The sequence below is a fragment of the Anoplolepis gracilipes genome, chromosome 5 (genome assembly GCF_047496725.1).
Source record: "Anoplolepis gracilipes chromosome 5, ASM4749672v1, whole genome shotgun sequence".
Lineage (NCBI taxonomy): Eukaryota > Metazoa > Arthropoda > Insecta > Hymenoptera > Formicidae > Anoplolepis > Anoplolepis gracilipes.
Genome location: NC_132974.1, coordinates 2,225,770 through 2,242,416, shown reverse-complemented (window position 1 = coordinate 2,242,416; position 16,647 = coordinate 2,225,770). Strand labels below are relative to the sequence as shown.

Here is a 16,647-nt window from a genome sequence, read left to right as displayed (position 1 = left end):
GCACACCAGAGAAGAGAGAACTCTTGTCTATTCATCGTGCGCACGTTCTGGAAGGCATCTCTATTTTAAATTCAGTAATTATTACATTTATTATGCCTGTTATATATATATATATATATATGTATATAATGTATGTTCACATCCGACGTTAATAAATTGCAGGCTGTGAAATAATTATTCATTCCGCTAATCCGATAAATATTAAATCGCTTTCCCGCTCCGCTCTATATACATATTATTACTAGTCGATATTTATTACTAAACAATACTAATAATTTCTACATCGTACTGAACTTGGAATTACACATATTCTTTTCAATGCACAATTTCTTTTTACACCAAAATTACAAATTATACTCGAATTAAATAATAAATGTATCAAATAAATAATACAAGTATATAAAGAATATGAAATAATTATATGCGGATTACTTATTTAATAAAATGCCTGTTAATCTTATAGTCAAACAATTAATAAAATAAATATGTAAATTAGAAAAATGATACTTTTTTTCATTTGCAACAACTTTCATATTTATATTCTTATTTATTGGTTATGATTTATGAGATTAAATTATGATCAAATGATATAGCATACTCGGATAATCCAATTTTAACCTAGCTCCCTTCGACAACGATTGGTTGGACGGAAACGGTTCCTTTGATTCTGGTCAGCGGAATTTTGGTACGCGCGTCGTTCGACGTATATCGATTACACGAAGTCGACTGTGCGCAGGTCAGTTCGTGTAAGTTCTACTTTCCCTAATTATACTTGTTGCACTTGCGGGTCAGATGCACACGGTTCTGGTTTTGGCGTCTTGCCAAACCCTTGACAAATGACGCTGTAATACGGCATACGTCATCCCTTTCTAATTCCACGTGGAATCTACCAAAATTACTGCATCGATTTCTTTCATCGCAAACTCGACTTTAACTCTATTGAAATAAATATATATGTGCATAAATAACTCTGTGCTTTTTATACTTATAAACTACATATTTTTTGTTAATTCAAGCATAGGTTACTGAAACAATTAAAAAGAAGACAAATTATTAAAGGTTCGTGCTTTACTTTTTAAATCAATTGATTAAATTTTATTAACTTATGAACTAATTATATGTTGCTCAGCCGAAATAACACATCGAATACATCGAGTTATGCATCGTTAGCATTTGAAATATACGTCGCATAGCGATGCATGAATAAATGACGTGTTTAATTAAAAGCTGAAATAACGATCGACCTACTAGTCTCTATGCGTGACAATGCGAATTAGAATAGGGTTGCGAAGTTTACGCGTGAGTATGCTCGTACTGATGTTTAAGCATCATTAAGCTCTAACTCGAAGCTTTGTAATTAACGATCCTTACACACAGTAACCCAAGCTACCATTACACAAATCGCGGTTACACACAAACGCTAATTAAGAAAGATTCACATTTATAATTGAATCCTTAGCACATTGTCAACGTTATAAATTCTTCTTAATAGATACACGTATGACAGAGTCACACGTCACAAATATCTTTCGCAAGAGTTGAAAGAAATAAAGTGTGAGTTGAAATAAGTTTAATATAACAAAAAGTCTTCAATTATTAAACAATGATTAAATATATTTTATAGAAAAATGTCTGTTAGCCTCGAAAATAAAAGAAATGTTCTCTGACAACTTCGAATGAAATTCGCGAGATTTAATCAAGCATGTCAAGCCTCGGTCATTCAATATGTCTCCTATTATTAACCGCTGCCACGTTCCTGTACGTATATTCGCGTGGTATATAATATGCAATACTCTGGATATTCACACCGACAATTGATTCGCGCACATGTATATAATATATATGCAACCTCGCGTCGCGAGCACGTATTCGAGGAATGGGATAGATCTGTTTACCCGCGTATCAACGTTACCTATTATAGTCGATCCTTATTTGCACGGTCAATAACGGACAAACGTGAGGAAATCTACTGTCATCCCTTTTCCCCGCCACCGCGAATCGGTGGCAGAGGATTTGCGTGTTCAACGCCAAGGGAACTATCGTCGTATGTAGCGAGGGGGCTCGTTCGAGGCACACCGATAAATCAGAGGAACTGACGACACGAATGTGTGTGTTGTATTGCCGTTCCAGTTCGCAATAGTACACAAATTTAACTTTCAAGAGAAAGAGAGAAAGAGAGAGAGAGAGAGAGAGAGAAAGAGAGATAGAGAGATAGAAAGCGATCCGATACAAAATTTCGCGGCATGCAATTCCGTTAACAGTGGAATGCAATTCTCGCGGCTTTCATTTCCTCCTTCGTATGATAGTCTGCGTGAAACGCGATAACATGGTCAAGAGCCTCGGTAAATTGAGTTTGAGTTAACAATTATGGCTGCCGTGCCAATATGAGCGCAATTACGCGCATTGTGCTACGATAAATATTTGTTCCAAGATGACAAAAGACGCGTTTAATGTGTAATATGTTTTCTAATCTAATAAAATTTATATAAAGTTGCAATAGAAGTAAATTGCAAGTAGAATGTATGTACACTACTAAATTACAATATTAGTACAATGTTAATGATATTTAAACTTGATTTCTGATAAAATAATTTATTGCTAGCTGTTATACGTACGTGATTATACAATTATATATATATATATATATATATATATATTTTTTTTTTAATAGAAAAAATAAATCTAATATATTTTCCCTCGAAGTTTACTTCCTTTTCATCTATTAGAAACTTTGTTTTAGAATATTAGTCTTACAAACAGGGAATTTAAAATTGCCCAAGTAATTCGAGTGCGAATATTGACCTCGCTGGAACAAGTCTCTTAATCGTTGTAATTAAATTAACCACGTCGCCATCTGTAGTTAATTACACTGCAATTAAATCAGCTTTTACTTCTGTATTCTATCTCTAAGATACCTTCGATTATGTACTTCTGAATTGCGCTGTTGCTTTTAAAGGTATTGACATAAAAATAATCTTGCGTAAAGTATTAATTGTGTGTGAAAATAAATTTCACAGCCTTTCTATTTTTTGCAATAAATATATATATATATACGAAAAACATTTAACATCAGATTTAAAAAGTTTAAAAATGTTTCTAGTCTTACATTGCGAGATAGCTTACACTTTAATACGCTTACTATTTAATAAATAATGTAAATAAAAATTTTTTAATATTTTTTTTGAAATATTTAAGAAATAATTCATTTTTCCATATAACTTAAATTTACATATTTTACAAATTCAAATTGATATACATTGAATTATTTTTGTAACAATCTGGTTTTACTTTCCTCGTTTATGTTATGGTTTGACGCTACAAGATATTTAAATCATTGTATACAAGTTTTGAGCAACATAATTTTAACAAGGCACGTGCAGCCTGCAATTTATGTGCATCAAGATTCCATATGACATTATATGTATATATAAGCGAGTTGTAAATCGTCGTAAATATGATATATTTGACAGATAAATTTTAGAGCACTTAAAAAAATTGCTTAGTCTACCGTTGTGAGAAGTATTTGTATTTTTTATTACAGTTAATACACTGACCCCACGATAGTAATTGTGTATTTAGCTCTCTACTCTCTGGGAATAACTCGACGTATCGCATATATTATAATCATGAATCTTCGCGAGAGAATTGCGACAAAGGATCTCGTATTTTGTGATCATCTGCCGTATTTCATTGTTTCTTATCGTGACATACTAACTATGAAATACGTCACCCGAGAGAACTGCTCTCGCTTATTATTCTGTCTCTTCGAAGAGAACTATATAGCTATGCTAGGACGTTAATTATGTTTGTACCAACAAAGCATAATTCATTGTACTGAGACCCAATTCATTATTTTGTTGAGCGTAAGTTTTCATTACGTTGCTATAGATATTTTAAAATGTCTATTACAGCAATTGAAATATTAATAAATAATACTTAATTTCCTCAAAAGAGAGCATGTGTGAGTGATAGTAAATTGTAAATGTAATATATAGCTATTGCTGTTACTAAGATATAAAACTAATCAAAGAGTGAAAAATAGTTGTAGTGAAATTGAAATAATTTTTTATATCTTTTACATTATATAAAAAATGAATAATTAATATATAAAAATGAGTTACTAATCTATCAGGATTTTCAATTAATCTTCGACGCGAAACAGTGGGGCAACAAGTTATGTCAAGTGTATATCTAACAATTTAATTATGAGTTTCAATCGAGCGTGAGAAGATAATTATAACGAAACAAAAAAAATAGCCTGTATCCGAACTCAACATCTGCGTAATTATAATCCTCTAAAATAATTGATACGGTAATTAGATCGCGGGCAAGCAGGCAAATATCAATCAAACAGATTGTATTACACTATATATAAACTTATTATATTATTATTAATAATAATAGAGTTATTTAAATTTTAAAAATGACAGATTAATATTCTCAGATTTAAATACATAATTTAAAATGCGTGTGCTGTATTATATTTAAACTAATTAAAATGTTATGTATTTTTTTTGCAGCAACATATTTGCCTTATTTTATGTTCTATATTTTTTTATGAATAATGTCACTCTGAAAATGTTTTACAAAGCGTAGTAAAATTTTGCTTAATACAGTCGTTTTACTAAATTCAACTATAAATGCGAATTTTCATTCCTCTCAAATTAAATAACTTTTATATATCAGAGATGAAACAATTATATGTTTTTTAAATTAAGTTCTGCTTCTCTCTCTATTATTTCGTCTAAATATAATATTTTGCGCGTTATATTTAGAAACTTCTATTTCATTAATTGTATATTACAACACTTCGGTGTGATGTAATATACAATTAATTTTAGAAAACTGATGGCAAAAATATTTTCTTCAAATTTTAACTCTATCTACGATTATATTAAAATTGAATCAATTATCTGTTAACAGAATATATGTCAAGATATTGAAAATATTCAAAAACTTAAAAAATTACGCATTTTATAAAAAAAGAATAAAATAAAATTTTCCTAAAATAGAGCCATAAAATTTGTGGAATTATTATCTTTAATATCGATTAAGTCAGTTGTATCATATTACAAAATTGACTTGAATTATCGGGACGAAAATAATTGAATTAATAAGAAACGATCGACGATAACAATTACATGTAATATGAATTGAAGTTAAAATTAAAGAAGCAACCAAACTAGATTACCAACAACTTTAATTAAACCTAGAACGGAGAACAAGCTTATTTATACGTGGACGCGATACTTCTTCGCGTTGTTGCACAGGGGGATTGTCTACGCGACCGGCAGAATGTTGCATCACGCGAGGGACAGAAGAGAAACACACCGGGCGGGTCGAAACTGCTGCTAATCGCCGCCGAAATCTCGAATTAATGGCACGAAAGCCGCGCGCGGAATTCGGGATTGGTGGTGCGCAATGCCTAACCCGGCAAAAACGTTCGTCGTGTCTCGTCCGCTGCTCATATACACACCGAAACGATAAATGCTAGTGCGCTCTGGTGCATGTGCCTCGATACGTTTTATGCAAATATCACAGCTGCGCCGCTATATGGAGTTATCGGTGAATTCACGCATGTCACTGTCACAGTGGCGTCGAAAGTGCAAAGCTTGCGAGAATTATTTACAAACGCCCAAACACTCGTTTAAAAAAAAAACTATTCTAACGTTTATTAAAATAAGTAAACATAGCATTAGCAGTCAATTGAAAAATCTATCAATCTAAAGCATTATTTAATTAAAAGAAGTGATCTATATATTAGTGTTAGAGACTCAACTTATATCTTATTAAGAATACTGACAATGAGTTATAATATAATTTTATATTACTTCACAGAAAGATTTCCTTTAGATGTAACATATATATGTATATTGCATTAAAAATATTGCATATACTTCTAGTTTTAAGGCTTTCACGGCCACTGATATCCTCAGAGGAATTTCTTTAAGGATTGCATATACTTGTATTATATACAATAAATGAATATATAACATTTAATAATGTTTAAGAGTTAAGAATATTATTTTTAGATATTTTTAGATTCATAGAATTAAAAGCCTGTGTCAAATATAATTAATAATAAATAATTATGTATATAATATTTTTATTCTGATATAAGTTTTCATTATTTAATTTAGAGTTACAAAGACGTTCAATATTATCCGAATTATCTTTTCGAATATGTAATATAAATAAAAGAAACTCTGTACTTTAATTAAAGCGAGAGGAATGAATTTTTTAAGCGAGCGAGAAGCCAAGAGATTAATAATTCGAGGGATTAAGATTCGTACATTATTTTCCTTTTCTCGAAAAGTAAGATATTACAGCTATTAATCCTCACGAATTTCGGTCGCGCGAGTTGCATTAGAAATTCTTGTTTTCCGGCTGTTCTTCTTAAGAAAAGTTTTCTGGAGAGAATTTTGTAAAATTCTAAATTACGACGCAAAGTTTCATTCGTCGACATCCTTTGCGTTTCTTTTAATTTTTCGTGACTTTCTTAATTATCTCCTGTAACATCACTGCAAACATGACAAAATTAATTTTATTAGTATTTAAATATATTCTAATAAAAAGAAATAATTATCTAAAAAAAGAAAATAATAAGAAATTATAATTTTATTATCTTCTTAGAAATCATATTTCAATTATATTTTACTATTAAAAAACAAAGATTATGTAAAAATGTAAAATTACTCTTAAATATGTTAATAAATATGTTGATAAATTTGCTGATTTTTAAATAACAATTATCTAATGTCGTTTTACAACTTATATAAAAAGATCATTATTTTATCAAATATTATTATACTATTTATATTACCTTGCTTTTGCCTTCGTGAAGAAGAATAATATTGTTTTTATATTGAGCTATGGATTTTAATAAATATAAAAACCTATATATATATATATATATGTGTGTGTGTGTGTGTGTGTGTGTGTGTGTGTGTGTATCCCACATATATTTTATATATACTATATATATTTTGTTGTCGGCATCGAGTTGAAATCAAGTTTTACTTGAAAAAAACTTACATAATTCGAATTATAAATAAATTTAATTATGCCTTGAGATACAAATATAAAATTGTGTTAGAATTAAAGAGAAAATAAAAAAATTGAATAATTCACTGCAAGAATATAACAACGTACAGAAAAGAAATAATCATTCGTTGCTAACTGGAGTTTACTTGTATGTTTGAAAATTATATATGGTTTGGTAATGAAATATTCACAAGTCAACGGTCAATTCTCACAGTTTATTAGACCTGAAAGTTTCCTATTTTCCACCAGTAGAAACACGGTAGAGGAAGCAGACGGAGCGCCATCCTCATCTATTGATCGGTCACCGGCTCCGCTCAACATGGCACTAAGGGTGGCGTTCGTGCTCAGCTTGATCCTCGTCATCGGCCATCTCCAGGAAGGACCAGGATCCCTCGCCAAGACCTTCACATTTCCCGAGTACCCGTACAAGGAGACCACCAAGAATGTAAGTCGGTCATACAATTCGTCGGATTTATCTTTGACGAGTGGGGTACGTGCTTGAACGCTGATACAGGTTATGGCGAGCAACCCTCATTTGGAAGGGTGGCGCTTTTACGATACTGGGGACGGCAGCATTGACGCTAATCCGGCCCTGACTTTTAAACGACAAATATATGTATATAAAAACCTCAAGTCATTTTTATACATAAATCATGAATTGGTTATAAAATATCTTTATTTTTAATGCTTGCGTATAAAAGTAAAAAATCCGTTTGGTTTGGTAAAAAAAAAATCAAAATTTAGAAAAAAATTATTAAAAAATCGAAAATTATTAAACTTTTTTTGTCTGAAAAAAAAACTGATGATAAAATAAAAATTTAAAATCATTGTGAAGACGGGTTAGTCGGTATCTTATTATAATCAAAGAAAATAAGATCAACTTAAGATAGCAATTTAATAAAGGAATCGCGATCGATTTGACATCATTCAAAATATTCAGCTAAAGCGTACATGAACGTCCTTAAAAATAACATGCGAATAATACATGTATTTGCATTTGGAAGTTCTGACTCAAATCCATAGCGATTCGTAGCGACGAGAAAGAATTCTCTTTCGTCGAACTTGTTCAACGAAAAGTAGATCGCGAAAATTAAATTTAGATCGTAACAAGACGCGATAGTGAGTTTCTTTGCGATCAGAAAAGTACGAAGGAGTACGTATAACGCGATTACACGTCGTAGAAAAATACAGTGGAGATGTTCCATTTAAAAGTTAAAAATAATCCGCATTCGCTTCTGATATAGAAAAAAAAAATGATGAAAAGTCATATCGAGATATCATCGGGGATTTTACGAATGATCTTTCATCATTCATTTCAGATGTAGAGTTTATCGGAAACGTATCTCTACGATATATATCTTTCCGGTTTAGAAGAGAAGATAAGAGGAAGTTACAGCTTCCTGAAATGATGTTCGGTAAATACATTCTTTGTCAAAGATTTATCGCTTACGCGACAATGCTTTTATTCACGCGGTGAAAGGCAGACTATAGTGCGCGATTCGTAAAGAAAATTAAAAGTATATATATACCGTGCTGGAAGTCGCATTGACTTTAATTGAGGTTAATCTTTCAACATGCGCGAATCAATTGTTGCATTCTGCTTTATCCCACCACGATGCAGAATATATATGCAAGCGTTTGTTATATTAATACCCCAATAAGCTCTAACAGAATAATAATTTTCTCCAGGATTATATTTAATATTAATATAATTATAATAAATATATTATAATATTATATAAAATATTCATATTCTAGGACACTATTTGAGATACTTTATAACAGAAGGATTAATAATTCATTTACAGCAAAAATAAGATGGAATATTTTAAAACCATTTATATTCAATTTGCTGTTATTAAATATTTGTTGTGTTTATAAAATTAATATTGAGAAAAAAAAATTAAATCGACAATGTTGTAATTATGATTGATAAATGTATACTGTCGTAGGAGCTTCTCTTTAGACAATTCGAGCAGGCTTGTGAGGAGAGCGGAGCCTGCAAAATGCAATCGCAGCACAGAAGCGGTGATGTTGCGAAAACACGATGCATCCGAGAATGCGTGTCGCCGTCCTGTTACAAGGAGATTTATTTATTCGATCAAGTACGTATATACGCGGAGTACCAATTCCATTAATTGCGTTTGGTTGCTATATGTTGCTGTACACCGTATATTTACGTATCCGATATACTATTTACGCAGGCGATATAGTAACATGAATGATAAACATATTTCAGTTGGAGGAGGGTGAGATTGACGTGAGATTAAATTCCTTCAAAGGTTGCTTCATGCAGCGAAACGGTCGACCGCGAAAGTAAGAAAAAGAAACTCGCCGAAAGAGACTCAAGTAAAAAAAAAAAAAAAAAAAACTTTTAATCTAAAACTGAACGACAGAGGACGGTGTACTATTTAACCCCTTCGGAGTAATTATAATCGCGCAACAAAAACGCGTCTTCTACGCGGCGATTATATTATAAATAGTAATAACAGTAATGCTTGTCTCTTGTTTAGAACTTGCTACCCCGAAAGGATTAAATCGTTGTAAAGTGCTGCATGATACATACTAGGATGTTTGGAACACCATAAAAAATGGATTTAAATGCGTATCATGCATTAAAAATAGCAAAAATGCATAATATGCAGTTTTGCACCAAAATGAAGAGAGAGTACACCGAAGGATTAGATTATTATTCAAATACAATCTTTTTCTACTTTTTGTACGCACATGTTATTTACGACATTGTCGTAAAGTTGATAATAATACTGCACAATATAAATAAATAAACTGTTGGCTGGTTAATGCACCGATCGCATTATATTGTTTTTATGTATATATACATAAATATATATTTATATATATATACATAAATATATATATATATATGTGTATATATACGTATATATATATATATGTATATATATATATATATATATATATATACTTCTCTCTGTTAAAATATTCTTAAAATAGTGTATATTCAATTCTTATATACCATGATACTGAATAATGCAATCTCGTTGTATAACGGAGAGATAAAGAAAATTGTAAGATATTTTAAAATGTTATATATTCTACATAAGTAATTTTATATTCTTTCTTAAAATACAGAACCTTACGTTTTTAACTTGAAAAATATAGAACTTAATTTTATTCGACATTTAACATTATTAAAATACAAAATTAATTATTAAACTTTAAAGAGTAAATTGAAACAATTTTTAATAGGAAATTCAAAAACTCTTATAAAATATATGTAAACTCTTTACAACTTCTTCCTTGCGAACGAATTGTACTGTGATACAACGTGATATAATCTACACAATTGTTATTGTTCATTGGAATTGTGACAGCTAAAACAAAAATATAAAAATGTAAGAATAAAAAATATATAAAAGTTATTAAGACAAGATATTGATAATTCTTGCAAAATGTGTAGTTTACTTTAAGATATTTAAAACACCTCTTACCGCACGTTGAAGATTCTCATAAGCATCTTTCAACCCTTTATTATTTAACATCACAGCGTATTCCTTAAGATGATCTAAAACTTCATCGAATGGGGATTTAAACAATGATCTAGGATTCCACAATACATCGTTACAAGTTGCTTTGCGATAATTTAGCCATGTAGTGACGAATTCGATAAATTGACACGACACATATCGTGTCTTTACGACATTAAGAATGAGATAATAATTGCTCATTACGGAACAAATATGAGGTAGTAGTGTTTTAATAGTTACTTTAGTATTACAGAAATGTAATAGAACTATTAAACTTTGATATACTGTGTCTCGTTGCGGCTCATGTTTCTATAAAAAGGTAATAATTAACTAGCATATCAACTCTTATCGCTATTTATCTGATTATTTTTATAATTATTAATCAACTTTATATTATAGAAAAAAATATTTTCGAATATGCTTCTTTTTGTTCCTTCATTTTATTCATAATATTTTTTATTCCTAATAATTTTAAATATACTGACCATTGCGTGAATGATATGGAACACCTGGTAGAGATACTTAACCATATCTACATCAGCAGATGAAATTTTTTCCAAAACAATAGCCGATTTATCAATATTTTGTGTTAAAAGATAACATATAAATTGCATTTCATTTATTACAGAAGTTGATGATTTCCTCGCATAAAATAAAAGATCAAGTAAGCTTTTTATGTGAATCTTAAGTGGCTGTTTGCACTGATAAACAAGTATATATTTTAGAGTATTAAAAAGTTTAAAAATTTACATATACAATTCAGATGATCATTTTGTACTAGTATACCTTTATTGATGATTTTTCTTGGCATTGAATAATGAATGTGAGCAATTTTATACTAATTGTGGACAATTTTGATCTTTCTTTTGAAAATCCATAAACGTACAATTGTTTTAATAGCATAGGTTGTGTGTATATTTGAAGCACTGTAATTGAAATTTTGATGAAATATTTTCAAATACAATTTCTTAACAAAAATGTATGTTTATATACTTTTACTGGAATAATTATTATTTTTACGAATATTTCCTTTTTACCTTTAAATGACTTATGTAATTTATCGGAAAGCAACAAAATATGTGCTTGCGTTATAGCTAAAGTCATGAATTTTAAATCTGTGTTCTTCTTTAATATAATATCAACAATATTATAAGCGCAGCGTATTATAATTTCACTCGGCATTATTTGTAAGTATTTAGAGTGATCTTGAGTAATATTGGCTAATTCCAAAGCTGCTTTTACATGTGTAACTGCAAATATAAATTGATAAAATACTAATCGCAATATCTGTAAAATAATATTAATTCTGTTCCAAATAACAAGATAAATATATTTTTAAATTTAATACTGGCTTACGAAATATCTTTCTTAAAATCTAATATTTATATACATATATTGAAAAGATTATGGAATTCTTTTGACAAACCAGTATTTGAATCATATAATGAAAGTATGTTGGGTAGCATATGCCACGCAGTTTCTGCGATTTGTTCTACAATATGTTTATCATTTTTGTCAATTTGAATTAGATGACGGAGTCCTTTCATAGCTGCACTGATAACATCTTCAGGATAACCGTTTCGTATTACAATCTATTCGCAAATATTGGAGATTAACTTTTTGTATAAAAGAAAGTTTTTTCTGACTGAGATTATCAAAAATATATGATTTAATCAAAGCATAAATAATGCTAAAAAATTTTCATTTTAAAAGATAAAAATTAATATATAGATATATAATTAAAGATGTTAATTTTCTGTTTTCTCTAATACTGTAAAAGATAAATATTGTGCTCACCAATAAATGGCGAACCACTTTTTCACAATTGAATGATAATAATGGCTTGATATCACCATCGGATTCTATCAACCATAAATTTAAAATTTGACTTAATAAGTTCTGCGAAACATTTGAGCATTTAAGATAATAATATAAAAGATCGATGTGATGGGTATAAAAGTTACTGATCTCTAGCTTTTGCAGGATATTCGTTAATCTAATAACTGCACTATTATAATCACGAATCGAATTAGGGGACTGATGAGACGTAGATGTCACCTGCAAAGTCGAGCATAATTAATATGTTACGAATAAAAGATAAATATAGAACTTACTTACAGCAAATAGAAACCATAAAGGTTTTAAAACGAGGACTGAGATTGGCTTAAATGTTGAAAATAGCATGATTCTAGTAATTAACGATTCCAAAGATATTACATCGTTTCTAAAAGTAATATATGGAATGTAGAATATATGTGAATAAAATCTAAATAATAGTGTATAATATAAAAAAATGAAGTTTTGTACTCTCCAGTCCCTTGGAAATGATAATATGGTAAAATCAATAAAGCCGTTCCACCATTTCGATCTGATGCTACAGCATCATTCCAACGTTCTTTCGTCGAGCTTTTCGATATTAAATTGAGAAAATCTTTGCGCAAACAATATGCAAACTCGTTCTTATCTTTGATTGAGAATTCCCTTTTACAAAGAATACTCAGAATCTGCGATAGTAATATGCAAATGTTTCTTCGTAAATTTTCCCTATAATGTAAAATATTGTTTTTTGCATATTATATTACGCAGTAATTTATACGTATGTATAATATAATTATTATAAGCTTTTCTACAAAATAAAATTCAAATTTTGACAATAGTATATAATACATCAAATTCCATTCTACAATATTGCAGAATTTGCAAAATACAATTTTATATTAAATATTTCAAATGCTATCTTATACAAAATAAAGCATATTTCTTTATATATATTTTTCAGGTAGATAATTCTTAATAGCATGACGTATGGAAGAAAAATGCAAAAAACAAAGACAGTTTACGAAAAAATTAATAACAGTTTAATTAAAATTCTAAAATTTTTCTTGAAAGAGAATAATGAAAAAATTTTTGACAAATCTAATCAGTTAAAAAATTAAATTTAAAAATGAATATTTTCTCAAACACAATAAATATAGGTCGACAAACTATTGTGATAATACAAAAGTCCGAAGACTAGTTAAAGTATGTCAAAAATTTTTCAAATGTTTTTGAAATCTTTTTTTTCTATTGTTTCAATATTCTACCTGTTTTTATATTTTCTGTGTGGAATCTTTAACAAATAATAGTACACATAAAATACTATATATATATATATATATATATTTATATTTATATTTTTTTAAATTAAATATATGTTTATAATTATAACTTAAATTTATATAATATAATTTTTAGTGTAAAGTAAGATATTTATATTATATTTTGAATTTATAACTATGATCGTGACACAACGTATTGTAATTATATCAATTCATGCAACATAAGAAACTGTCGCAACTTACGGAAGCTCTAGAGTCAAGAGCAAGAAATACTTCAGATAACCATTAGCAACCAAGTAGTTCGACAAATCGTCATGATTACAGTTTTCCAACTGATACAGATTATTTAGACAAAAGATGAAGTTTCTGCAAAACTCATTCGACTCTATACGAGACAAGTCTGCGTCCTGCCGAAGAAATATGTATAAATCATCATAACAATATGCATAGTTAATTTCACGATACACGTATCATATATATATACGTACTTTGACATATGGTATAATTATATTCATTAATGCATCATAAATGCAAATTAACAAATTGTTTTTCTGTTGAAGAATTTCAGACTGGTTACTTTTTTGCTCAAAACAAAACCTGTTAAGTAGAGATTTATATAATACAAAATAGATTAAATATTAATGTAAAGGAAAATAACTTAATCGATGTCTTTTCTTTACCGAGAACTGCCGGCACAAATACTGCATAATAAAGCAGTAGAGCGTAAAATCGTGTTATCGTCGTCGCCGTATTTGATAATTATTATCATTGACTTTAGTGCATCGCAAGAGACGTCAATAATTATCTGTACATCGATTGTTTCATCGACAGTTACTTGTTGCAGAACAACATTTAATATCGTGACAACTATAAATTTCATTTTATCATTTTGTAAATCTTGGATATTCAGGTTCTTCAGGAAAGATATAATCTGTTGCGGAACGCAAACAGTGTCGAAATCTATAGCTAATTTTAATGATCTAAAAGTTAAACATGATTAATGCCTTTCTAAATATGATGCTACGCGTAACATGAGTTTATATGTATATATACGTATGATGTTGCTATTATTTGAATAGAACAGATTACATAATTACTAGTCGAAAGCATCAATATTTGAACAGTGATACATATACACAATACATAGGTGTAATTGTAAGCAATATGAATATATAAGTAATAATTATATATATATATATATATATATATATATATAAAGAAATAATACTGTTGCATTATGTACGTTTATAACAAAAGCGAGATGTCAGAAAAATATACCTAACAAGTATATTGCAGATGCCTTGTAAAATCTCTTCAAACAATTCCATGTCTTTAAGTGAGGATGTGTACGCAAAGTAATTGATACTTAACATTGAGTTTATAGCACTCATGGCCGTGCGATTTTCATAGAACTTTTTATTGAAACTTATAATCTCGAGACACTCGAGAACGACTCTGCGTATAAAAATAGAATCCTCGTATATTTTTCATTCATGATTTACATAATGATATAAAGAAAAGGATTGAAACAAATAAACACACACACACACACACAAACATATTAAAATTATTATAACATAAAAAATTGCATACGTTACGAATTTTTTGTCCGAAGAACAAGTCATTTGCATTGCATCGCATATAATAGAAATTATATCACATTTAACAAGCTTTTCCACAAGATGTTCTCTCTCTGAGTCGATTGTTTTTTTTAAATACGTTAATATTTGCTCCGCGACCCACATCTATTTCATGATAGCAAATAAAGATTAAATGATAAGTCAAAGATATGAATTATTCATATTTATATATAAATCTGTGCGATTTGTTTTTTATGGTTCTTTTCTATTTATTTTTAATTAACTATTTTTAATTCGTACTTTCGACACGCAGTCTGATATAAAAATAGTGTTCGACATAGATATGAAATATCAGGAGATCAAATAAATATTAATGTAAAGACGAATATCATTACAATACCTGTGTCTCTTTCGTTCCCGACATTAATTTGGTCTTCATTTGCGACAGTAGGTCGTCTAATTTAAATAATTCCATCGTGTTTAATGAATTATTTGTTACACGAGCGACGAAACGGATAACTGCAAATGAGAATGCCTTAATACAATGAAGTTGTATCAATTCTTCCTGTACTCGACACATATTCATTGTATATCCCTAGACAATAGTTAGAATTAAAATTTTAAATTTACATTAATGTTTATTGATGTATACTTTTATGCATTTTGTATTTATACTTATGCATAAATTATAAAGTTATATTAGAATTAATAATTACCAATTATTTTAATGTTCTAGCTTGTGTGTAAACGTATTTTTTAATTCATTGTCAATGAACTCTATAATATTAAAAGGAGTCTATACTAAAGAAAATTTTGACGCCAACATTAGAAAAAGATAGATAAATTTGGTTGGCTCTTTGTCTCTTTTTACATTATATTATTTTATTTTGTTACATTTATTATATTATTTTAATTAAAATTTCTAATTGGATTTAGCAATATAAAAGTGATACAGCGCGATACGCAGTTTCCAGAAAATGTTTTGGTTTTATTTAATCAGTATCAATTTAATTATTAAAACTGAACGTTGTGAATTATTTATTTTTTTTTTTTGTGTGCGAGATAACTCTATGAGTTGGAAGCACTTTCCTACAAAAGAAAAAGAATTATATATTTTTCTTTGAATTCGTAAATTATATATAAAGTCAACATTTTGATTGTATACTACAATAATATCAACAAATCCCTGACAAGATAAATAACAATCCACCCATCACATATATGTACCCTTTTATATGAATTGGATCATTTTCCCTTGCAATCTCATTTCAGTATTGTAGAGCTCAGCTGGCCTGGCTGTTCCTTTAGATATTGATTTATATTCTATAGGATATGATTACATATAATAATTGATGATTCGAATATCTCGGATTTTCTAAACCCGTATTCACAGTGTAAACCCCTGAGGGAGAGAGAAAA

The 16,647-nt window shown here is 29.1% G+C and overlaps 2 protein-coding genes across 3 annotated transcripts in view; one reads left to right on the top strand and one right to left on the bottom strand.

Moving 5' to 3' along the window:
• Window positions 1-9,861, top strand: part of LOC140666249 (uncharacterized) — a 308,424-nt gene extending 298,563 nt beyond the window's left edge. The window contains exons 2-5 of one of the 2 annotated variants that reach the window (XM_072893225.1): window positions 7,294-7,489; window positions 8,997-9,149; window positions 9,284-9,360; window positions 9,558-9,861. In XM_072893225.1, coding sequence (XP_072749326.1) covers window positions 7,294-7,489; window positions 8,997-9,149; window positions 9,284-9,360; window positions 9,558-9,591 — 460 coding nt within the window. In that variant the 3' untranslated portion in view covers window positions 9,592-9,861. Of the gene's footprint in view, window positions 1-7,293; window positions 7,490-8,996; window positions 9,150-9,283 lie in introns of both variants that reach the window. The other variant, XM_072893224.1, reaches the window with a different exon arrangement.
• Window positions 9,862-10,315: 454 nt separating this feature from the next.
• LOC140666238 (uncharacterized) lies at window positions 10,316-15,853 on the bottom strand. Its single transcript, XM_072893193.1, is given in 15 exon segments — window positions 10,316-10,397; window positions 10,515-10,859; window positions 11,036-11,251; window positions 11,337-11,476; window positions 11,588-11,800; window positions 11,977-12,142; window positions 12,348-12,608; window positions 12,669-12,830; window positions 12,833-13,094; window positions 13,892-14,055; window positions 14,137-14,245; window positions 14,329-14,628; window positions 14,927-15,103; window positions 15,242-15,393; window positions 15,629-15,853. Coding segments are annotated over 15 exon segments (2,871 nt in total). The 5' UTR covers window positions 15,815-15,853; the 3' UTR covers window positions 10,316-10,379.
• Window positions 15,854-16,647: the final 794 nt, after the last annotated feature.